At 39.8% G+C, this 25,298-nt stretch overlaps 1 protein-coding gene across 1 annotated transcript in view; it reads right to left on the bottom strand.

Moving 5' to 3' along the window:
* LOC133541076 (homeobox protein Dlx3b-like) overlaps positions 1-15,582 on the bottom strand; it is a 59,156-nt gene extending 43,574 nt beyond the window's left edge. The window contains exon 1 of the mRNA XM_061884162.1: positions 15,021-15,582. Within this exon, the coding sequence (XP_061740146.1) occupies positions 15,021-15,342 (322 nt within the window). The 5' untranslated portion in view covers positions 15,343-15,582. The remainder of the gene's footprint in view (positions 1-15,020) is intronic.
* Positions 15,583-25,298: the final 9,716 nt, after the last annotated feature.

The raw sequence follows: 25,298 nt of genomic DNA, 5'->3' as shown, positions 1-25,298 counted from the left end.
ATAATGAGGTGCCAGTCCATGTAAAGCTTTAAAAGCAAACAGCAATGCTTTAAAATCAACTCTAAAATGAACAAGGAGACAGTGCAAAGTCTCAAGAATTGGGGTTATATGCTCGCCTTTCCTGGCCCCTGTTAAAAGTCGTGCTGCGGCGTTCTGGACTAACTGCAATCAGGAGAGAATAAAGTGGATTGGGTAAATCATACAGATGTCACAGAGTCCTCATAGAAAATAAGGCCCTCTATAAGCACCATTTTCAAGATTCCCACCATCACCGAAATGATTCTTCCATAAAAAGTTCTGTAAGGTTCTTTAAAATGTGTTGTGTGATCCCCAAGAGCAGGCCTGGGCAATTATCTTGACTCGGGGGCCAAATTTAGACAAAAACATGTCTCTGGTGGCCGGTATATATATTTATTTTTAGGAACGCTAATACAAAACCTCGCAATAATGTCAGGTCGAATGCTAAAAACGGTATGACAGACCGCCTTAAAAAACAGAATGCAATTTTAAATTTTTTTACTAGAAGAGACACCCAGAATGTACATGAAAATAAAGAATGTGGGATTTACAATATTAACTATGAAGGGTAAAACACTGAATATTGACAACATCTGAATGTCACACCCCCTCTCCATCCACATATTTTACAATCAAGGAAAACACAACAAAAATTCAACAAACAGTGAAATATGAACATCAAGGGTAAGAAATAAACCCACCTACAATCTGATATATCTGATAAATCACTAAACTTTAGAACTTTGTTGTAAAAATCTCCTTTCGCAACTGTCCCTGACACCCAAATTTCAGGCTCTGGAAACACTCTGTGGAAACGCTCCCCACCCACACTGCTTGGTGCCTCGTCTGAGCTGCTGTGACTTAGATGACAATAGCAACTAATTAGATTACCATGGTAACTAATTAAATGACCATAGTAACTAGTGAATCATGCAAATGTGCAGATTCCAACCATTGAAATACTTTGTATAGTTCAAGACTTCCGGACATTAGAAAACATGAGTGCACATCATAATGGCAGCTACACTTTCCATCTTAAAGATCTAAAAAAATCATTTGGGAATGTCCAGCGGGCCACATTGAAAAGCCTAACGGGCCGCATGAGGCCCCCGGTCCTTGTATTGCCCAGGTCTCCCCAAGACTGTGTCCTCCTACTGCTGTCGTGGCTTCAGTACATTATCTTGTAAGAAAGTAGCTTAAATGCACTCCCTAGTCTTCACACGTGTCATTTTTCCTTTTCACCCACAGACGTGGCAGACATGGCGGCCAGAGCCGTGACTTTCCTTTCATTCTGGTTTGAAAAAGTGCTTTGAAGTGGAGGACCTGATCCTGCATGAGCCCAACTAATATTCCTGCCAGCGTGTGACATCACTGCGGCGTGTACTAAGAAGCGGGTCCACTGACATCAAATTGTGTGCTTGTTTGTGTTAAGATTGTATACTTCTGTGGTATGTCATGATGCAACATGTGTGTTAATGCAGAGTGACACAAACTATTTATTTGTAAATGCACAAAGACATGCATGTTCATGGAGAAGCTATTGGCCATCAGGTGTGCGTTAATCATGCACGATGCTAACTGATTAAACAAAGACATGTCTTTGACACATTTTATAATGTGCGCTGTATGGAAAAAAAATACATTATTATACTTGGAAAGGGATAATGCATTATCCCCTAAGGTCTATTTTTGTACCATTTGTGTTGTATATTTAGGAGTTTTACCATGAATTGATTTACGTGGACCCCAACTTAAACCAGTTGAAAAACGTATTGGGGTGTTACCATTTAGTGGTCAATTGTACGGAATATGCACTGTACTGTGCAATCTACTAATAAAAGTTTCAATCAATCAATATATATGTCATTCGGCCTGGGAATGACGTATACCAGCCTCTGAGTTCAGTTCAAAACTTGGTAGGCAAAAATTTTTGCAGCAAATTCCTAAAAAAAAAAAAAACACAAGCTCCTGTTGTTTATGTCAGTGTTTTTCAACCTTTTTTGAGCCAAGGCACATTTGTTTGCGTTGAAAAAATCCGGAGGCACACCAGCAGAAATCATTAAAAAACGAAACTCAGTTGACAATAAAACGTCGTTGTCGCAATTGTTGGATATGACTTTAAACCATAAACAAGCATGCATCACTATAGCTCTTGTCTTAACGTAGGTGTACTGTCACCACGTGTCACATCACGCCCTAACTTATTTTGAGTTTTTTGCTGTTTTCCTGTGTGTAGTGTTTTAGTTCTTGTCAGGCGCTCGTATTTTGGTGGCTTTTTCTCTTTTTTTGGTATTTTCCTGTAGCACTTTCATGTCTTCCTTTAAGCAATATTTCCCACATCTACTTTGTTTTAGCAATCAAGAGTATTTCAGTTGTTTTTATCCTTCTTTGTGGGGACATGTCATGTCATGTTCGGATGTTACCATGAATTGACGTGGACCCCAACTTAAACAAGTTGAAAAACTTATTCGGGTGTTACCATTTAGTGGTCAATTGTACGGAATATGTACTGAACTGTGCAATCTACTAATAAAAGTATCAATCAATTAATGATTGTACAAAACCCGTTTCCATATGACTGGGAAATTGTGTTAGATGTAAATATAAACGGAATACAATGATTTGCAAATTCTTTTCAACGCATATTCAATGGAATGCCCTACAAAGACAAGATATTTGATGTGCAAACTCATAAACTTTATTTTTTTTTGCAAATAATAATTAACTTAGAATTTCATGGCTGCAACATATGCCAAAGTAGTTGGGAAAGGGCATGTTCACCACTGTGTTACATCACCTTTTCTTTTAAAAACACTCAATAAACGTTTGGGAACTGAGGAAAATAATTGTTGAAGCTTTGAAAGTGGAATTCTTTCCCATTCTTATTTTATGTAGAGCTTCAGTCGTTCAACAGTCCGGGGTCTCCGCTGTTGTATTTTACGCTTCATAATGCACCACACATTTTCGATGGGAGACAGGTCTGGACTGCAGGCAGGCCAGGAAAGTACCCGCACTCTTTTACTACGAAGCCACGCTGTTGTAACACGTGGCTTGGCATTGTCTTGCTGAAATAAACAGAGGTGTTCATGAAAACGTTGCTTGGATGACAACATATGTTGCTCCAAAACCTGTGTGGACCATTCAGCATTAATGGTGCCTTCACTGATGTGTAAGTTACCCATGCCTTGGGCACTAATGCACCCCCATACCATCACAGATGCTGGCTTTCGAACTTTGCGTCTATAACAATCCGGATGGTTATTTTCCTCTTTGTTCCGGAGGACACCACGTTCACAGTTTCCAAATATAATTTGAAATGTGGACTCGTCAGACCACAGAACACTTTTCCACTTTGCATCAGTCCATCATAGATGATCTCGGGCCCAGCGAAGCCGGCGGTGTTTCTGTGTATTGTTGATAAATGGGTTTTGCTTTGCATAGTAGAGTTTTAACTTGCACTTACAGATGTAGCGACCAACTGTAGTTACTGACTGTGGTTTTATGAAGTGTTCCTGAGCCCATGTGGTGATATCCTTTACACACTGATGTCGGTTTTTGATGCAGTACCATCTGAGGGATCAAAGGTCTGTAATATCATCGCTTACGTGCAGTGATTTCTCCAGATTCTCTGAACCTTTTGATGATTTTACGGACCGTAGATGGTAAAATCCCTAAATTCCTTGCAATAGCTTGTTGAGAAATGTTGTTCTAAAACTGTTTGACAATTTGCTTACAAAGTGGTGACCCTCGCCCCATCCTTGTTTGTGAATTACTTAGCATTATCAGTATTTATTGCCACCTTTCCCAACTTCTTTGCCACGTGTTGCTGGCATCAAATTCTAAAGTTAATGATTATTTGCAAATGGAAAAATGTTCATCAGTTTGAACACCAAATATGTTGTCAAATATGGGTCTTTTTCAACCCATATTCAACTGAATATGGGTTGAAAATTATTTGCAAATCATTGTATTCCGTTTATATTTACATCTAGCACAATTTCCCAACTCAAATGGAAACAGGGTTTGTACATTGTGGAAACCATCTTTGCTACACAGTATGTCTTTGCTGTCGTCCAGCATTCTGATTTTATTTATTTTGTAGCCAGTTCAGTTTTAGTATCGTTCTGCATACCGTTGTAAGCTTTAATTCCTTTTCTTAGGGGGAATCACTTTTTCGTTTATGTTTGGTTTAAGCATTAGACACCTTTTTACCTGCACACTGCCTCCCGCTGTTTCCGACATTTACAAAGCAATTAGCTACCGGCCGCCACCTACTGATATGGAAGAGTATTACACGGTTACTCTGCCGAGCTCTAGACAATACAGACACTCAACAACGACACATAATTTTCAGACCATAATTACTGGTTTGCAAAAAATACTTTTAACCCAAATAGGTGAACTTAGATAATCTCCCACGGCACTCAAAAATGTATCACACGGTATACTCGTGTGCCGCGGCACGGTGGTTGAAAAACACTGGTATAAAGGAACTTGGACCACAGTCAATACAGTAGTAGATCTTTGCATAGACATTTTGACTTAGCAAGCAGTACAGTGGAACACTGCGGCCTACTTTGTGATTTATTGAATGAGGCGTTCCTCGAGGCACCACTTTCAGTCCTCTCCTTTTTGTCAGCTATTTTTTGGAATGGGATTTATGTAACTTACGTTTTGCTGTAGCTTATTTACTTCAGATACATTTCTCGATTCAAAATCTATACTTCTTGAATGACATTGGGTGCCAGTGCTGAGATTTCTACATTCCTCCATATAATAGATAAACAAATACAACAAAAAAAGAAGAAATAATAGTAAAAAAAAAAAAAAAAAATTTTTTTTTTTTTTTATTGATTAAGAATAATTACAAATAAGAATCACAATTCATTCGAAAATCTTTTTTTTTTTGACACCCCGGACGTAGGCCTTGCTTACCACGGTGGTGTCCAAAATGCAGCCCACGGGTCTTTAGTGGGACCAAATTTGTTTTTTTTGTCTGCATGTGGCCTTTTTTTTCCCAACATTAAAATGTAACTGCATAAAAACTTTACCAAGGATAGAAAAGTTACACAACAAGGATTTAATTGTATTCATTTATTTATTTTACTTAATTGCCATTGATTGTTCATTAGCCGGAAGTTATTTAAGATTTTTTTTTAAAAGTAATGAATATTGTTAGATTGGACTTGGTCCCCCCTCAAAAAAAACATCCCTAAAATTGCATTGACTGATATATAATCTATATAATATTGGGATAGAAGCTGCAGTCATTGATTATTTTAATAATCAAATAATCTATTCATCTGTATCATCCATCCATTCATTCATCCATTTTCTACCGCTTATTCCCTTTTGGGGTCGCGGGGGGCGCTGGTGCCTATCTCAGCTACATTAATCTTGTAATCGAATTAAACACACTTTATATAGCCTCAATTCTTATTTCATGGAAAGTAGTAGAAATAAAGATGTTTCTACTTGCCATCACCTTCATTTTTTTTTTCTAATAAATGCACATCATCAACATTGAAAATGCACTTTTAACATGCGTGCATTAGTTGAAAAAATGTTTTGATAAAATTATCTACCACACTCTATTCACACACCACCACTCCCTGTCCATGTATTTAAAGTTCCAGGCACTGTATGTGGTCCAAATTTCATTCTTTTTTTTTTTGTTACAATTAAAAGATTAAGACTTCATACACTCACACAAGAATAATACTTTGATATTAGTTTTGGTCAATTTTTGGTTTCTAACTGAATTGTCTGGAAATAATTTGTACTTCTTGCTTTGAGAACAATATTGTGTTTTTATGGCTGTTGTGTGATCTTATACTAGCACGATTGTATGTAATTGACGTGGAGCAATTGTTTATTTTGAATATGGTTTTGTTACCTACTAATGTGTGCCTCAATGTTGTACATAAGGATGTAACCATATGAATATTTCATATTATGGTTCTTACCGCGGTATTGTTGAATGTGCTCAAAATGTACTTATACACACGGATATATTTTTTCAATAACTAAAATAAACTGACACACTGTAAGAAAAGCTATTTTTTTTCATGTTTTGTTTTTATGCTTCACTGAGTTCTAGTATTTTATCTGTTTTATTGGCTAAGCTTTTATTGTTTTAAACAGTGTGTACTGTAGCAATTTAAGATTCATTTAAATGAAAAGTGCACATAAAATAAAATATGCATATTATTTATTATTTCTGGCGTCCTAATGTGTTCAGCGGTTCTTGAACGCACCGTAAAAACACCTGCGGCCTGGTATTCTTTTGAGTATAGAATGATTTATGTTCTGAAAGAGCACAATTAAGGTTCCATGCACACAATTGAATATCTTAGCCGCTCAGAGAATAATGTCTTTATATAAGTAAAAAATTGGGGTATATTGTTTCTTAAATGGGAAATATCTTATTGTCTCTTGTTTTCATGTTAGCATTTAAACAAGCAAGTAAGTTGTGAATTGTATTTATATAGCGCTTTTCTCTAGTGACTCAAAGCGCTTTTACATAGTGAAACCCAACATCTAAGTGACATTTAAACCAGTGTGGGTGGCACTGGGAGCAGGTGGGTAAAGTGTCTTGCCCAAGGACACAACGGCAGTGACTAGGATGGCGGAAGTGGGGATCGAACCTGCAACCCTCAAGTTGCTGGCACGGCCATTCTACCAACCAAGCTATACCGCCCCAAGTTTTTCAAAGTGCAGTTATCAATCACGTTTTGTCAATCCTTTTAAATCAAAAGGGTAATATTAACTATCAGGAATTTTATAATTTATCGTTACATCCTGAGTTGAGCATTTCTAAAAGCATTTTTTTCTTATTTTAGACCCAAGGAAGAATACCATCTGCTATTGCAGTAGCTAATGGGGATCCTAATAAACCAACAAACGAACGATCATTAAACAACATTAAATTAATCTATTAAATGTTGAGATAAGCAGGATATATATTAATGGACATTTTAGGTGAGTGATTCTGAAACTATGCCAAAGAATCGCTTGATTAAAGTACAGTGTTGTATTTTCCTATATACAAACACAGTGTTACTGTTCAAACTGTGTGTAATGTTACAGCGTACGAAAATATACAAATTACTTTTTCAATAAAACTTTGCCTTGTTTTTAATGATTTCTTGGGTCTACTACGCTACTGAATTTTAATGTTGCTCAATATGCTGGTACTTGGAGGAATAGGTGTTTTCTGAATGGCACTTGGTGAAAAGAAAATTGCGAACCACTGGTATATACTGTATGAATAAAACATCAAGGAAGTTATTAGGCACAAATTTAAATGCAAAAAAACCTTAATGAGGTAGTTATTGTTATTATTTATTATTAATAGTGTTATTTCTATTGGTATTTGTATTGCTTCATTTCTAGTGTAGAAATGTTCATTATCATTTCTGTATTATTTATTTCACTAACTGCTACTTTGCGATCACTTTTACCATCATATTTGTACATATCCTATTTGCTGATGTTGTTCTATTGTTATTGTCGTCTCTATGTCTTATCCCCCTCTTATACCCACAATTCCCCCCTCTGTCTTCCTTTTTTACCTCTTTACTATCCACTCCTGCTCCGGCCCGGCTGCGCCAAATAATAATATAAATCCATTTAATAAAGTCAAATACAAATAAGGCAAGAAGAGAAGTATCCCACACTTCTCTTTTGTAAAGTAAATTTGTACATCCGATATGGGCATCTACATCAACTATATGATTTGCCTGAGAAGCAGGACAGGACAAAAAAATAAACAAACCAAAAAAAAATAATATCTTAGCCGCTCAGACTATAATGTGTACATATACTAGTGTGTGAATGTGAGTGTGAATGTTGTCTGTCTATCTGTGTTGGCCCTGCGATGAGGTGGCGATTTGTCCAGGGTGTACCCCGCCTTCCGCCCGATTGTAGCTGAGATAGGCGCCAGCGCCCCCCGCGACCCCGAAAGGGAATAAGCGGTAGAAAATGGATGGATGGATGGATATACGTTTAGATTGGGGTATGTTGTTTCTTAAAGGGGAAATATCTTGTTGTCTCTTGTTTTCATGTTAGCATTTATGCCGGCAAGTGAGTTTATCAAAGTGCGGTTATCAATCACGTTAATTTGAAATTAAAAGGAGTTTTACTATGGTTATCATTAATATGGTTAATTTTTACATCCTCCGTTGTGCATTTATAAAAGCGTTTATGAAATGTTAAACCACAGGAAGAATAGCGGCTACTATTGCAGTAGCTAATGGGGATCCTAATAAACCAACAACAACAAACACTCAGTAAACAGGATCGAATTCATCAATTAATTGTTGGGATAAGCAGGAAATGTAATAATAGACCTTTTATACGAGTGATTCTCAAACTATGCCAAATAATCACTTGATTAAAGTACAGTGTTTTATTTTCCTATATACAAACACAGTGCTACTGTTCAAACTGTGAGTAAGTAATGTTACAGTGGCCAGAAATATTACATTTACTTGTTAAATACAGGGTTCGTACACCTTTTCCTTGGCCAAATTCAAGCACTTTTTAAGGACTTTCAAGATCAATTTCCCAGTTTTTCCAGAACTCTTCAAAAGGCGAATACCAGTGTGAATCAATCCATAGCCATGTTGTTTGAGGTCACCAAATGCTGTCTGTAGGAAAAATACAGAAAATCTGCTAAAACCTAAGCCTGACATTTAAGCAGCAGTTATCATTATCACACTGAATGGGGCATAGAAAACGAAATAGTGTTTCTGGAGATTATTAAAAGTCATCGGTGTTTGCAAACGTGTTGTTTTTTCACATTTCGTGTTCTTTTTCTTACTTACAGCACTCAATGATATCGAACAGCACGGATTGATTCGCACCATGTTTATGCTTGTAAACTGTATAATGTGATATAAATACACGCACCCTCAAAATGTAAATTTCACTCATTTAATAACAAAACTGTTCCACATTGATATAAGGATAATGATTTAAAGGAAAATATTTTGTTTGTTTCACCACACCTCAGTCACCTTTCATTAAGCATATGGAGCCTTATAACCGTGGCTATGATAACAAATGAACAAAAATGCTTAGACTTAGACAAACTTAACTGATCCACAAGGGAAATTGTTCCACACAGTAGCTCAGTTACAATGATGGAAAGTGTAAGGATGGAAAGGACAATGCAGGTATAAATAGACTAAATATGGCAATATAAAATATAACATATATATGTGGTATATACATAATATATGTACAGTATATTATGTATATACTGATATATTATGTCGATATCATATATACAGTATACAACAATTACCATGTACAATATTACAGTATATGTGAAATTGTACATGGTAATTGTTATATATTGTATATATGATATAGACATAATATAATATAATATAATATATCAGTATATATTATATACAAAAAGAAAAAAGTTAACTTTGTTTTGCTTTCACTGAGGTAGCCAGACAGGTTATGTACATAATGAATATAATGGAGTAAAAAATGCATACAACCACGTTGTGCAAAAACTACAAAATCCTTCATTAAACTCAGCTGTAAGTTGTGAAAAAGGTTACAAATTATACATTATATTACCTTCACAGTACAAACAAGTCGAATAATTTAACCATTTTAATGTAAATAATTAAAACGACAAAATGTAACTTGTTTGTTTTAACTGAGGTTGTCAGACAAGTTAAGTAGACAACCAAAAATGTTTTAGCAAAAAACATACCATGTGACTGCGGGGCAGGATAACGATCACACTGTTATTTTTTGTGTTGAAAAACTTATTCGGGTGTTACCATTTAGTGGTCAATTATACGGAATATGTACTGTACTGTGCAATCTACTAATACAAACCCCGTTTCCATATGAGTTGGGAAATTGTGTTAGATGTAAATATAAACGGAATACAATGATTTGCAAATCATTTTCAACCCATATTCAGTTGAATATGCTACAAAGACAACATATTTGATGTTCAAACTGATAAACTTCTTTTTTTTTCCCAAATAATCATTAACTTTAGATTTTGATGGCAGCAACACGTGACAAAGAAGTTGGGAAAGGTTGCAATAAATACTGATAAAGTTTATGAATACTCATCAAACACTTATTTGGAACATCCCACAGGTGTGCAGGCTAATTGGGAACAGGTGGGTGCCATGATTGGGTATAAAAACAGCTTCCCAAAAAATGCTCAGTCTTTCACAAGAAAGGATGGGGCGAGGTACACCCCTTTGTCCACAACTAAGAGAGCAAATAGTCAAACAGTTTAAGAACAACATTTCTCAAAGTGCAATTGCAAGAAATATGTGAGGATTTCCACATCTACGGTCCACAATATCATCAATAGGTTCAGAGAATCTGGAGAAATCACTCCACGTAAGCGGCATGGCCGGAAACCAACATTGAATGACCGTGACCTTCGAACCCTCAGACGGCACTTTATCAAAAACCAACATCAATCTCTAAAGGATATCACCACATGGCTCAGGAACACTTCAGAAAACCACTGTCACTAAATAGTTTGTCGCTACATCTGTAAGTGCAAGTTAAAGCTCTATTTTGCAAAGCGAAAGCCATTTATCAACAACATCCAAAAACGCCGCCGATGGTCTCTTGGCCCGAGACCATCTAAGATGGACTGATGCAAAGTGGAAAAGTGTTCTGTGGTCTGACGAGTCCACATTTCAAATTGTTTTTGGAAATATTCAACATCGTGTCATCGGGACCAAAGGGGAAGCGAACCATCCAGACTGTAATCAACGCAAAGTTCAAAAGCCAGCATCTGTGATGGTATGGGGGTGCATTAGTGCCCAAGGCATGGGTAACTTACACATCTGTGAAGGCACCATTAATGCTGAAAGGTACATACAGGTTTTGGAACAACATATGCTGCCATCTAAGCACCATCTTTTTCATGGATGCCCCTGCTTATTTCAGCAAGACAATGCCAAGCCACATTCAGCAACACGTGCTGAATGTGGCGCATTATGAAGTGTAAAATACAACAGCAAAGACCCAGGACTGTTGAACGACTGAAGCTCTCCATAAAACAAGAAAGGGAAAGAATTCCACTTTCAAAGCTTCAACAATTAGTTTCCTCAGTTCCCAAACGTTTATTGAGTGTTGTTAAAAGAAAAGGTGATGTAACACAGTGGTGAACATACCCTTTCCTAACTACTTTGGCACGTGTGGAAGCCATGAAATTCTAAGTTAATTATTATTTGCAAAAAAAATAAAGTTTATGAGTTTGCAAATCAAAGATCTTGTCTTTGTAGTGCATTCAATTGATTATGGGTTGAAAATGATTTGCAAATCATTGTATTCCGTTTATATTTACATCTAACACAATTTCCCAATTCATACGGAAACGGGGTTTGTAAAAGTTTCAATCAATCAATCAATCAATCAATTCAATCGAAATTCAAGCATTTTTCAAACCTTAAAAAACACAACATTAAAATCCAACCATTTTCAAGGTTTTTAAGCACCCGTACGTACCCTGTCTAATGAGGACAAGCGGCACGGGAAATGGATGGCTATTTCGTGACGTCAAAACAGGACGTCGCACGGATGTTTGCACACAAACTCACATGTTTTAAATTGTCATTCTTTATGCAAAGAACACTGCAGAAACGCTTGACATTGCTAACATCATGTGGGCTTAATATATCAGGGGACGAGAGTGTCATTTGATGACGTAAAACGAATACGATGACGTCAAAACAGTCGAATATAGCGTTACTTTTACTTTTTTCTTTTTTTACTTTACTTCCTCCTGTCAACATAATTGACCAATACTAAAATGGTAACACATGGATGTAACAATTATATTTATAAAAATGTGATACATGCCAGGAACCTATGCAACCTTTTTTCCCTCATTTTATAATTAGCCTATTGAGGCAGACTGTCTAGGTGTACGATGAACATTTACAAGCATTTACAACCGCTTCACCCAAAATTCAAGCATTTTCCTAACCTTGAAAACACAATATTTAAAATCCAAGTATTTTCAAGGTTTTTAAACGCCTGTGCGAACCCTGTCAATCAGGGGTCTCAGACACGCGGCTCGAGGAACGTTATTTTGCGGCCCCCTACCTTAAAATGAAAGTTTAATGTTAGTGCGGCCGGCAAGTTTTATATAAATGGCGCTTGACAGCGTTGTGACATTTGGGTCCAAAATGGGTCTTTCACTGTTCTGGGTTGCCTACCCGTGCGTTAGTGGAAAAGCGGCAAATGAGTGAAAGCGACAGAGACGTTGCCATGGAGAGGAGGGTTTTCTTACGTGCCTGGCTGCAGTCACACCGCGACACCTGTCCGTCAGTAATAGCAGTCCCCGATAACCTGGACCAATTCAAACCGTTATTTTTTTTTTTTTTTATTGATTAATGAACACTACATATATTTCTATATGACACCAGAAAACACTCCGGGAGCCGTCCCTTTTTTGCGCTCTCTATCCCGATACTTTCCCTGCTATTATCCGCCAACCGCCGTGTTGCTGTAGGGAGGAAAAGCGGAACGACACACATTGTGGAAATAACATTATTCTCCGTGCGTCAACTAAATACAAATATATTCCACAACCCAAAACATGTCTTTTTCAAAGCCTGCAGTTAAGAGAAGGGTTCGTGATGAGCAAAGACAATTCCAGGAAAAGTGGGAGATGCAATATTTCTTTGTTGAGCACAGGGGCACCCTAACGTGTCTTATTTGCACAGAGAAAGTTGCGGTGCACAAGGGATACAATTTGAAACGTCATTAAACAACTAGACATGCAAAAAAAAATTTAAGAAATCTTTTCTTGCGGCCAAGCTACACCCAGACTCTGCATCCAGTGGCCCCCAGGTGAATTAAGTTGGAGACCTCTGCTGTAGATAAAACCTCTGCCTTGTGTTTAATGAATACTTGGGCCTACTACACTATCCATCCATCCATCCATTTTCTACCCTTATGGGGTCGTGGGGGGGGTCACAACCTCATCGCAGGGCCAACACAGATAGACAGACAACATTCACGATCACATTCACACACTAGGGCCAATTTTAGTATTGCCAATCAACCTATCCTCAGGTGCATGTTTTTGGAGGTGGGAGGATGCCGGAGTACCCGGAGGGAACCCACGCAGTCACGGGGAGAACATGCAAACTCCACACAGAAAGATCCCACGCGCAGGATTGAACCCAGGACCTTTGTATTTTGAGGCAGACGCACTAACCCCTCTATCACCGTGGTGCCCCCTACTACAGTTTTCACTAAATACCACCTCAGAAAACACCTGGCTCTTCAAGTACCACCATATTGACCAACATTCAAATTCCTACTACTACTGAATTTTAATTTTAATTTAAATTTAATTTTAAGTGCCACGTGTTTTCTGAGGTTGAAAAAAAGTTTTAGAACCACTGGTATAGACCAGTGGTTCTCAACCTTTTTTCACTGATGTACCCCCTGTAAACATTTTTTTAATTCAAGTACCCCCTAATCAGAGCAAAGCATTTTTGGTTGAAAAAAAAGAGATTAAGTAAAATACAGCACTATGTCATCAGTTTCTGATTTATTCAGTTTTATAACAGTGCAAAATATTGCTCATTTGTAGTGGTCTTAAACTATTTGGAAAAAAATATCTATAACATTAACTAAAAACGTGTTGAAAAATAAACAAGTGATTCAATTATATATAAAGATTTCTACACATAGAAGTAATCATCAACTTAAAGTGCCCTCTTTGGGGATTGTAATAGAGATCCATCTGGATTCATGAACTTAATTCTAAACATTTCTTCACAAAAAAAGAAAACTTTAACATCAATATTTATGGGACATGTCCACAAAAGAAATCTAGCTGTCAATATTGAATATTGCATTGTTGCATTTCTTTTCACAGTTTATGAACTTACATTCATATTTTGTTGAATAATTATTCAAATATATTTATAAAAGATATTTGAATTGTTGCTATTTTTAAAATATTTTTGAAAAATCTCACGTACCCCTTGGCATACCTTCAAGTACCCCCAGGGGTACACGTACCCCCATTTGAGAACCACTAGTATATATATTTGAGAACCACTGGTATAGACCAGTGGTTCTCAAATGGGGGTACGCGTACCCCTGGAGGTACTTGAAGGTATGCCAAGGGGTGGATGAGATTTTTTTTAAATGTTGTAAAAATAGTAACAATTCAAAAATCCTTTATAAATATATTTATTGAATAATACTTCAACAAAATAGGAACATAAGTTCATAAACTGTGAAAAGAAATGCAACAATGCAATATTCAGTGTTGACAGCTAGATTTTTTGTGGACATGTTCCACAAATATTGATGTTAAAGATTTCTCTTTTTGTGAAGAAATGTTTAGAATTAAGTTCATGAATCCAGATGGATCTCTATTACAATCCCCCAAGAGGGCACTTTAAGTTGATTTTTACTTCTATGTGTAGAAATCTGTATTTATAATTGAATCATTTGTTTATTTTTCAACAAGTTTTTAGTTATTTGTATATCTTTTATTCCAAATAGTTTAAGAAAGACCACTACAAATAAGCAATATTTTGCACTGTTATACAATTGAATAAATCAGAAACTGATGACATAGTGCTGTATTTTACTTCTTTATCTCTTTTTTTCAACAAAAAATGTTTTGCTCTGATTAGGGGGTACTTGAATTTAAAAAAATGTTCACAGGGGGTACATCACTGAAAAAAGGTTGAGAAACACTGGTATAGACAATCATGGGTAAAAAGTAAATAAATAAAAAATAATAAAGTAAGTAGATAAATAAAACATCGAGGAAATTATCAGGCACAATTTTGAAAGTAAAAAAAAACAACTTTTTTGTATGCGATAGTTTTACGAACACACGTGGAGATTAATATTAACATGTTTCTGTATTTATTGGTGTAAACTAACATGTTCCCTTACAAATACAAAGATAAAAGTGTTGGAATGAAGCATGAGTACTTTAATAGGAAGAAGTCACTCACCTGTGTCCGGCAGTGTTGGTGGCGCCTCTCTGCTGAAGCACCCCGGCTCTCTGTACACCGAGTGCGGGTAGGTGTACTCACTTTTGCCGCAAGAGAAGGCTCCACTCGGGACCATCCCGTTCAGGTTGTAGTGGCTGTACGAGTACGGGCTCATGTGCTGGGCCGAGTAGGGCTGCTGCGCCGCGTAAAAATCCTGCGAGCCATGGAGCGCCCCGTGGCCGCCGTAGAAGCCCATGTCTGCGGGGGAGGGCTCCGGAAGGCTCGGGGACGCGCGGAGGTTCGGCTTCTTGTCCTCGAACGCAGGTGACGGCTGCCCGTTCATTGTTGAGGATGTCGACGTCCCGGCGAGTGTTTGGAGGAGAAAAGAAAAAGAGTGTGGAGCTGGCCTTCCTAAAGCGGTCCACGGTGGCGGCGCCTAAGCCACAAGTGGAGCTCCTAATTACAGGGCGCGCCGAAGTGAGCCAAGCCCGGCAGGAGAGAAGGAGTGGAAGTCTTCTTCTCATTGGCTCAGCCTCTCACTCCCAGCCTTTACCCCGCACTGCTTGTCGCCTGTCTGACTCCCTTCGTCTCCCGCAGAAACCTCCAGTCAACCTCCCCCTTCAAGCCTTAAAGGCCTACTGAAATGAGATTTTCTTATTTAAACGGGGATAGCAGGTCCATTCTATGTGTCATACTTCATCATTTCGCGATATTGCCTTATTTTTGCTGAAAGGATTTAGTAGAGAACATCGAGGATAAAGTTCACAACTTTTGGTCGCAAATAAAAAAGCCTTGCCTGTACCGGAAGTAGCAGACGATGAGCGCGTGACGTCGCGGGTTGTAGTGCTCCTCACATCCTCACATTGTTTATAATCATAGCCACCAGCAGCAAGCGGACTGAGAAAGCGACGATTTCCCCATTAATTTGAGCGAGGATGAAATATTTGTGGATGAGGAAAGTTAGAGTGAAACACTACAAAAAAAAAGGGGGGGGGGAAGGCGACGGCTATTCAGATATTAGACACATTTATTAGCATAATTCTGGAAAATCCCTTATCTGCTTATTGTGTTAATAGTGTTTTAGTGTGATTATAAAGTCATACCTGAAAGTCGGAGGGCTGCGGTGAACGCCAGTGTCTCTAAGGGAAGCCAATGGAGGAGCCAAGATCACAGCTGCCTTTTTGACAGCTGCAGGAGGAGGTCACGTAATCCGCTGAAGTCTCCGGTAAGAGCAGACTTAATACCACAATTGGTTGACATGTGGTAGAGAAATATGTTCGCTTGACCGCTCTGTGTTAAAGCTTCACAGCAAACAAAGAAACACCGGCTGTGTATCAGTTGCTAAAGGCAGCTGCAATACACCACTTTCCACCAACAGCATTCTTTATAGTCTCCATTATTAAATGAACAAGTTGCAAAAGATTCAGCAACACTGATGTCCAAAATACTGTGTAACTGCACGATGAAAAGAGACGACTTTTAGCCGTAAGTGGTGCTGCGCTAAAATGTCCCCTCCAACCAATAACGTCACAAACACTCGTCATCATACGAGTCATCTGACTTCCTTCGTCTCCCGCAGAAACCTCCAGTCAACCTCCCCCTTCAAGTCTTAAAGGCCTACTGAAATGAGATTTTCTTATTTAAACGGGGATAGCAGGTCCATTCTATGTGTCATACCTGATCATTTCGCGATATTGCCTTATTTTTGCTGAAAGGATTTGGTAAAAAACATCGACGATAAAGTTCGCAACTTATGTTCGTTAATAAAAAAAGCCTTGCCTGTACCGGAAGTAACGGACGATGTGCGCGTGATGTCACGGGTTGTAGGGCTCCTCACATCCTCACCTTGTTTATAATCATAGCCACCAGCAGCAATTGCAATTCGGACCGAGAAAGCGATAAGTTCCACATTAATTCGAGCGAGGATAAAAGATTTGTGGATGAGGAAAGTTAGAGTGAAGCACAAAAAAAAAAAGGCGACGGCTATTCAGATGTTATTAGACACATTTACCAGGATAATTCTGGAAAATCCCTTATCTGATTATTGTGTTAATTGTGTTTTAGTGAGGTTATAAAGTCGTAACAGTTCGAGATGCCACGTCAGTAGAAGCATTTAAGTCTCACCTTAAAACTCATTTGTATACTCTAGCCTTTAAATAGACTACCTTTTTAGACCAGTTGATCTGCCGTTTCTTTTCTTTTTCTCCTATGTCCCACTCTCCCTTGTGGAGGGGGTCCGGTCCGATCCGGTGGCCATGTACTGCTTGCCTGTGTATCGTCTTGGGGACATCTATGCGCTGCTGATCCGCCTCCGCTTGGGATGGTTTCCTGCTGGCTCCGCTGTGAGCGGGACTCTCGCTGCTGTGTTTGATCCGCTTTGGACTGGACTCTCGCGGCTGTGTTGGATCCATTATGAATTGAACTTTCACAGTATCATGTTAGACCCGCTCGACATCCATTGCTTTCGTCCTCTCCAAGGTTCTCATAGTCATCATTGTCACCGACGTCCCACTGGGTGTGAGTTTTCCTTGCCCTTATGTGGGCCTACCAAGGATGTCGTAGTGGTTTGTGGTTTGTGCAGCCCTTTGAGACACTAGTGATTTAGGGCTATATAACATTGATTGATTGATACCTGAAAGTCGGAGGGCTGCGGTGAATGCCCTCTGACTCTAACTTTCCTCATCCTGATACACAGCCAGCACCGGCTGTGTATCAGTTGCTAAAGGCAGCTGCAATACACCGCTTTCCACCAACAGCATTCTTCTTTATAGTCTCCATTATTAATTGAACAAATTGCAAAAAATTCAGCAACACAGATGTCCAAAATACTGTGTAATTATGCGATGAAAAGAGACGACTTTTAGCCGTAAGTATGTGGATGAGGAAAGTTAAAGTGAAGCACTAAAAATAAATTGAAAAAAAGGCGACGGCTAGTCAGATGTTATTAGACACATTTACTTGGATCATTCTGGAAAATCCCTTATCTGCTTATTGTGTTAATAGTGTTTTAGTGAGATTATAAAGGCATACCTGAAAGTCAAAGGGCTGCTGTGAACGCCAGTATCTCTGAGAGAAGCCAATGGAGGAGCCAAGATCACAGCTGCCTTTTTGACAGCTGCAGGAGGAGGTCACACAATCCGCTGAAGTCTCCGGTAAGAGCCGACTTAATATCACAATTGGTTGACATGTGGTAGAGAAACATGTTCGCTTGACCGCTCTGTGTTAAAGCTTCACAACAAACAAAGAAACACCGGCTGTGTATCGGTTGCTAAAGGCAGCTGCAATACACCACTTTCCACCAACAGCATTGTTCTTTATAGTCTCCATTATTAATTGAACAAATTGCAAAAGATTCAGCAACACAGATGTCCAAAATACTGTGTAATTGCACGATGAAAAGAGACGACTTTTAGCCGTAAGTGGTGCTGCGCTAAAATGTCCCCTCCAACCAATAACGTCACAAACACGCGTCATCATACGCGTCATCATTCCGCGACGTTTTCAACCGGAAACTCCACTGGAAATTTAAAATTGCAATTTAGTAAACTAAACCGGCCGTATTGGCATGTGTTGCAATGTTATTATTTCATGATTGATATATAAACTATCAGACTGCGTGGTCGGTAGTAGTGGGTTTCAGTAGGCCTTTAATAACCAGGGCCTTCCAAACTGTGGCCTGGGGGACATTTTCCAACAACACAGGAAAGTAGAAGGATGTGCATGGGGGGTAACTTCTTATACATTTAGTGCAGGGGTCCCCAACCGGTTTAATTTAGGCATTATTTTCACGGACCGGCTTTCCACGTGTGCCGGATGAATAAAGCAAATAAGTGCATGGAAAATGCCATCTCCATCCCTCCATCTTCTTCCGCTTATCCGCGGTCAGGTCGCGGGGGCAGCAGCCTAAGCAGGGAAGCCCAGACTTCCTTCTCCCCTACCACTACGTCCAGCTCTTCCCGGGTGATTCCGAGGTGTTCCCAGGTAAGCCGGGAAATATCAATCATCCATCCATCCATTTTCTACTGCTTGGCCCTTTTGGGGTCGCTGGAGCCTATCTCAGGAAGGTGGAGTACACCCTGGACAAGTCGCCACCTCATCGCAGGGCCAACACAGACAGACAAAATTCACACTCACATTCACACACTAGGGCCAATTTAGAGTTGCCAATCAACCTATCCCCAGGTGCATGTCTTTGGAAGTGGGAGGAAGCCGGAGTACCCGGAGGGAACCCATGCAATCACAAGGAGAACACGCAAACTCCACACAGAAAGATCCCGAGCCTGGATGAAACACAGGACTGCACAGGACCTTCGTATTGTGAGGCAGATGCCCAATCAATGTTTATTTATATAGCCCTAAATCACAAGTGTCTCAAAGGGCTGCACAAGCCACAATGACATCCTCGGTTCAGATCCCACATCAGGGCAAGGAAAAACTCAACCCAGTGGGATGAAAATGAGAAACCTTGGAGAGGACCACAGATGTGGGTTCTAGCATAATATTGTGAAAGTCCAGTCCATAGTGGATCTAACATAATAGTGAAAGCCCAGTCCATTGTGGGGCCAGCAGGAGACCATCCTGAGCGGAGACAGGTCAGCACCGCAGAGATGTCCCCAACCGATGCACAGGCGAGCGGTCCACCCCGGGTCCCAACTGAACAGCCAGCACTTCATCCACGGCCACCGGACCTGTGCTTCCCCCTCCACGCAGGAGAGTGGGGCACAGCAGAAAAGAAAAGAGTGACGACAGATCAACTGGTCTAAAAAGGGGGGTCTATTTAAAGGCTAGAGTATACAAATTAGTTTTAAGATGGGACTTAAATGCTTCGACTGAGGTAGCATCTCTAACTGTTACCGGGAGGGCATTCCAGAGTACTAGAGCCCGAATAGAAAACGCTCTATAGCCCGCAGACTTTCTTTGGGCTCTTGGAATCACTAATAAGCCAGAGTCCTTTGAACGCAGATTTCTTGCCGGGACATATGGTACAATACAATCGGCAAGATAGGCTGGAGCTAGACCGTGTAGTATTTTATACGTAAGTAGTAAAACCTTAAAGTCACATCTTAAGTGCACAGGAAGCCAGTGCCAGTATAGGCCTAATATGATCAAACTTTCTTGTTCTTGTCAAAAGTCTAGCAGCCGCATTTTTCAATTGACCACAAAGTGGTAACACCCGAATAATTAATTCAACTTTTTTTATCCGGGGACAATTGTAGGTTATTTCAAGCCTTCGTTGCTGAAAACCTAAATGCATACTTGCCCAATTCAGTTCTTCATTTAGGGATGACAAATTGCAGAACATTCATTGAACGAAGATTGTGACTTCCTTGTTTCTTCTTTAAAAGACAAGATAGATAAGATGGACTGATACCCAGAATGGTTTTGTGGATGAAAACATACCAATGATCTAGGCGTCGAGCACATAAAGACGTCCAGTTAACCGTTGAGTATAACACACAATGGTGAGTAAGGGGAGCGCAGTTGGTGATGAATCTCAGTGTGCTGTGGTGCACACTATCCAGCTTGTGGAGACAACCAGCAATAGCATTCATGTACAAACGCTCTTATTTTCAAAATTATGTACACTACTGAATTGGGGTCTTATGGCCACTTATGTGGACACTTATACTGCCATCTGGTGGTGTCAGAAGAGTATAACATACAATGGAATTTGGAAGAGAAAAAAGTGAAAAAATAAGAATTAGCATGTCACTAAATATGAAGTACACTTTTGTGTACTTATGGACTAAGTTCATCATACCAAAAGATGATTCTTAGTTTTTATTCTAATTATGGTCCAATGAGCAAGGAGAAATCAAAAAAGCATGTAAACAAACAGCTTGGGCTGTTTGTTTACATGGTTAAGCAAAATTCCGGTCATCTGGACCTTTAAAGATGCTTTCAAACTACGTCTGGTCTAAACACTTAAAAGGATCATTCATGTGCATTTGAGTTTGAATTAGTTGGCGTATACACGTGTATTTTTCGCACGTTCCAACAAGATTCAAGTAATTCATTCCAGCCTCTCACTGCTACTAAATAATACGCCACACTAACACACACACACAACTGCATTCTGGGCTTCTTTGATGATTTTCGCTATTGTACAAGCAAATAATGCTTTGTTTTCATATCAGAATATGCAAAGGGTAATGAAAATAAAAGAGCTGCATGTGTTTTTTTAAAGAGACACTTGTGCAATGTAGTAAATAAATAAAGCTTGCCTAAACACACACATACATAATGGTGTTGTGATAAGGCATGTTTACACATGAGCTTTGCTCCTATTCAAATGCAGAAGCTGCTCCAGACTGGCATTGGGATTCGTTTGCAGCCAATCAGGGTTTCTTAAAATAAAGCTGTGTGTCTTTTACGTGTGTTGACTTGAGCCCCAGGCTTCTCCCGAGCCGCCTGGCGGGAGACTGCCTTTACAAGTTGACCTCCACCTAAAAGTGGAGGTCCACAATCATCCCCTCTGGGATTCCCTAACGCGGGGGTCAGCAACCCGCGGCTCTTTAGTGCCACCCAAGTGGCTCCCTGGAGCATTTGTAAAAAAGGATTGAAAATGGAAAAATATGGGGGGAATTTTTTTTGTTTGTTTTAGAGAGCTTTTTGTTTGAGGACAAACACGACACAAACCTTCCCAATTGTTAGAAAGCCCACTGTTTAATATGATTTTCTTTATGTCTCACTCGTTTTGTCCTACTCATTTTGGCAGTTCTTGAACTCGCCATAGTGTGGACTCTGACACAACAGTTTGTTTACATGTAAAATATTCCACTCCTTTGTCTCATTTTGTCCACCAAACGTTTTATGCTGTGCGTGAATACACAAAGGTGGGCTTTGTTGATGTTATTGACTTGTATGGAGTGCTAATCAGGCATTTTCATACTTGCCAACCCTGCCGGTTTTCCCGGGAGACTCCCGAATTTCAGTGCCCCTTCTGAAAATCTCCCGGGGAAACCATTCTCCCGAATTTCTCCCGATTTCCACCTTGTCAACAATATTGGGGGCGTGCTTTAAAGGCACTGCCTTTAGCGTCCTCTCTCACCTGAAACCTTCACCCTTTAAAAGCCGCAGTATTTAACAATTGTCTTTACTCGAAGATGTCAAGAAATGCTGATATGTTGTATGATCTTTTAACTGGTTTAATGATAATGTTAATTTCAAGCACACACACACACAGAAGTGAATGCAAGGCATACTTGGTCAACAGTCATACAGGTCACACTGAGGGTGGCCGTATTAACACCTTTAACACTGTTACAAATATGCGCCACACTGTGAACCCACACCAAACAAGAATGACAAACACATTTCGGGAGAACATCCGCACCGTAACACAACATAAACACAACAGAATAAATAACCAGAACCCTTTGCAGCACTAACTCTTCCTGGACGCTACAATAACATCTACGGTTTTTGGAGCTCAGTGCACAACTGCACACACAACAAGAAGGAGACGAAGGAGAACGAAGAGACATGGACTCTCACCGTTATGTTGGATCCACTATGGACTGGACTTTTATAATATCCCACATATGCGGTCCTCTCCAAGGTTTCTCATAGTCATTGTCACTGACGTCCCACTGGGGGGAGTTTTTCCTTGCCCTTATGTGGGCTCTGTACCGCGGATGTCGTTGTGGCTTGTGCAGCCCTTTGAGACACTTGTAATTTAGGGCTATATAAATAAACATTGATTGATTGATTGATTGATTGAGACATGGCGACGACGAGTAAGAAGAAATACACTCGCAAATTCCAAAATTATTGGAAAAAAATGAATTTAATTTCATCCAGGACAACCACATTCCCCCCTGCTCCCCCATCTCCCAAATTCAGAGGTCTCAATGTTGGCAAGTATGGGCATATTTGGTCAGCACATGACTGCAAGCTAATCAATGCTAACATGATATTGAGGCTAGCTGTAGGTACACATTGCATCATCATGTCTCATTAAGAGGTATATTTGAGCTCATTTAATATCCTTTACTTTTATCTTCTTTCCGTATTCGGCAGCCTCCTGCAGCTGTGAGGAGGTGCCGGTCGTCCTGGGTTTCCCTGGCCAGAGGACACAGCTCCCCACAGCGAAGAAGTGTTGCTGGAGTCGGCGCGTCTCCCTCGTCGAAAAAGACCTCAACGGCGGAGTGGGCGGATGGATGGTTGCATAGAAGCTCTACAACGGTCACAAAGGCGGGGGAAGGCTGCAGCAAAGGTGGGCCCCCAATTATCTTGGTCTCCATGCCATTGGACCCTGGCCTTCTCTTTGCCAAGGACAGTGTGCTGGCTGTCTGTGCACCAGTCTCCCCACTTTAAAAAGATTCCACGCCTGAAGGCAATCCCACCAACAGGACAATCATACTCGTTTCGAATGATCGCCGACGAACGGACGAAAAATGTGTAGAATAAATATTACCTTTCAACATTTCTGTCATTGAAGATTTGCTTCAGCCAGCAACACACATTCATTTTGATAGTAGGCTATTACAGCACATATTGACACTTATGTAATGTGTTGCCTTCATTATAAGACTTATATAAGGCTTTTGCACTTTTTGCGGCTCTAGACAGATTATTTTTTTGTATTTTTGGTCCAACATGGTCAACATTTTGGGTTGGCAACCCCTGCCCTAACGTGATCTCCCTCACATATTTCTGTGAAGTGCAAAACGTGAGTCCATAAACATTTTTTAAATTCAAATATACAATCATTGAACTCAAATGTGTCCAAAATATTGTAACACTAGATGACTTTGTCACTGCAGATACATACAGTACACTGTATACACACATGTGCAATATGTATTTGCGCTAGAAGATCCCAATCTATTCTATTTGTCTATTCCTATTAAACCATGCTATTTATAACACTCTATTCACATCCTATTCCATAAAAAATTGCATTTATTGCAATTGTATAATTTCAATATTGAGACTCAGAAAATCAATATTACATTGTTGGAAAAATATCGCAATATATTGCCATATTAATATTTTTCACATCCCCGAATGATGAGAGTATCGCATGGCGGTTATCATAGCAACACAAATGTAATCACACTACTGGTGCCTAGCGGTTGTAAAAGGTTAAAATAAAGCGGGACCAACTTGTGTTGACCAACTCCTCAAGACCTGGGGCCTTGTGTTTCAAGCGTGTGCACGCACAAAACCCGGGCATACACCCTTCATGACAAAAGAGTTAAGACGCATCAAGAGTGAACTTCTCGTGCCAAATGATAATATAAATACATTTAATGAAGTCAAATACAAATAAAAAAAGATTAAGGCCAGGAAACAAAATTCCCTTTTTTACCAATGCGTACAGCAGCTACTTCAGGAAGCTCTCCTGTGTTGTAATAATACATTGAGTAATCAAACAAGAGTCAAAGTATTATGCATCCTTTGTCACGGCGCGGACTCTAACCTGTGTTGCTCCTGCAACTGATTGTCAAGATTCCTCCTCTGGCTGCTTGCCCGGACGCGCCCCTGCTCGTGCCGGGCACAGCGCGCCCACGCAGCGACAAGGCTGCAGACAATCACGCATCAGCGCACCTGGGCCTGACAAGAGGGAGCGGCATGAAGGACCAGCGACGCCAGGACAGTAAGCATCACGTCTGGCACCCCCACCCCTTGTTCCTTGCTCGCCTTCTTGTGCTCTCCCTCGATCTCGACTTGATGTCTTTTGTGTTTTCCGTGATCGTGTCTTGCCTCACAAACTTCTCCCGAATTTTGCTTTCCCCGATCCTCGACCACTGCTTGGACCCGGACATCATTGCCTCTCTCCAGCCCCCGACTGCTTGCCTCCCTGCTGACTGCCTCTTTGCCTTCCCCCTTGGATTTGATGAAAGATACATCCAACACGCACCAACAACACCCTCTGGCAAATTCCACATTGTTAATTCCACACATCGTCCGCATTCATTCACTAGTGGTAGCATACACACCCCACACATTCATCACAGGTTTTAATAAACTTTCTAAACCACAATTCTGCCCTGGTGTTGCCTCCTTCCCTTTGCCAAGTACACACCCTCCTTTTTAATAGCGTTGTCATGTTTAAAATTAAAAATGATTGCAAACTAAATATTTTTTTACACGAAACCAATCTGCATGTGAGCACTTTTTGTTGTAATTGACACACAGTAAATTTATATTCCAGGGTAATCCGAGTCACCCACCTCTTCTAAAGTTGTACATGTAATTGCAAGGACTATCTTTTCAAACAGGGTGCAGCACTACTTTATCCCCGGGCTGTTTTGGCCATGAACATCCATCTTCGTCTTCACCTTCTTACAT

This window comes from Nerophis ophidion, linkage group LG23, assembly GCF_033978795.1.
Source record: "Nerophis ophidion isolate RoL-2023_Sa linkage group LG23, RoL_Noph_v1.0, whole genome shotgun sequence".
NCBI lineage: Eukaryota > Metazoa > Chordata > Actinopteri > Syngnathiformes > Syngnathidae > Nerophis > Nerophis ophidion.
This window is presented reverse-complemented; position numbering and strand designations above follow the sequence as displayed.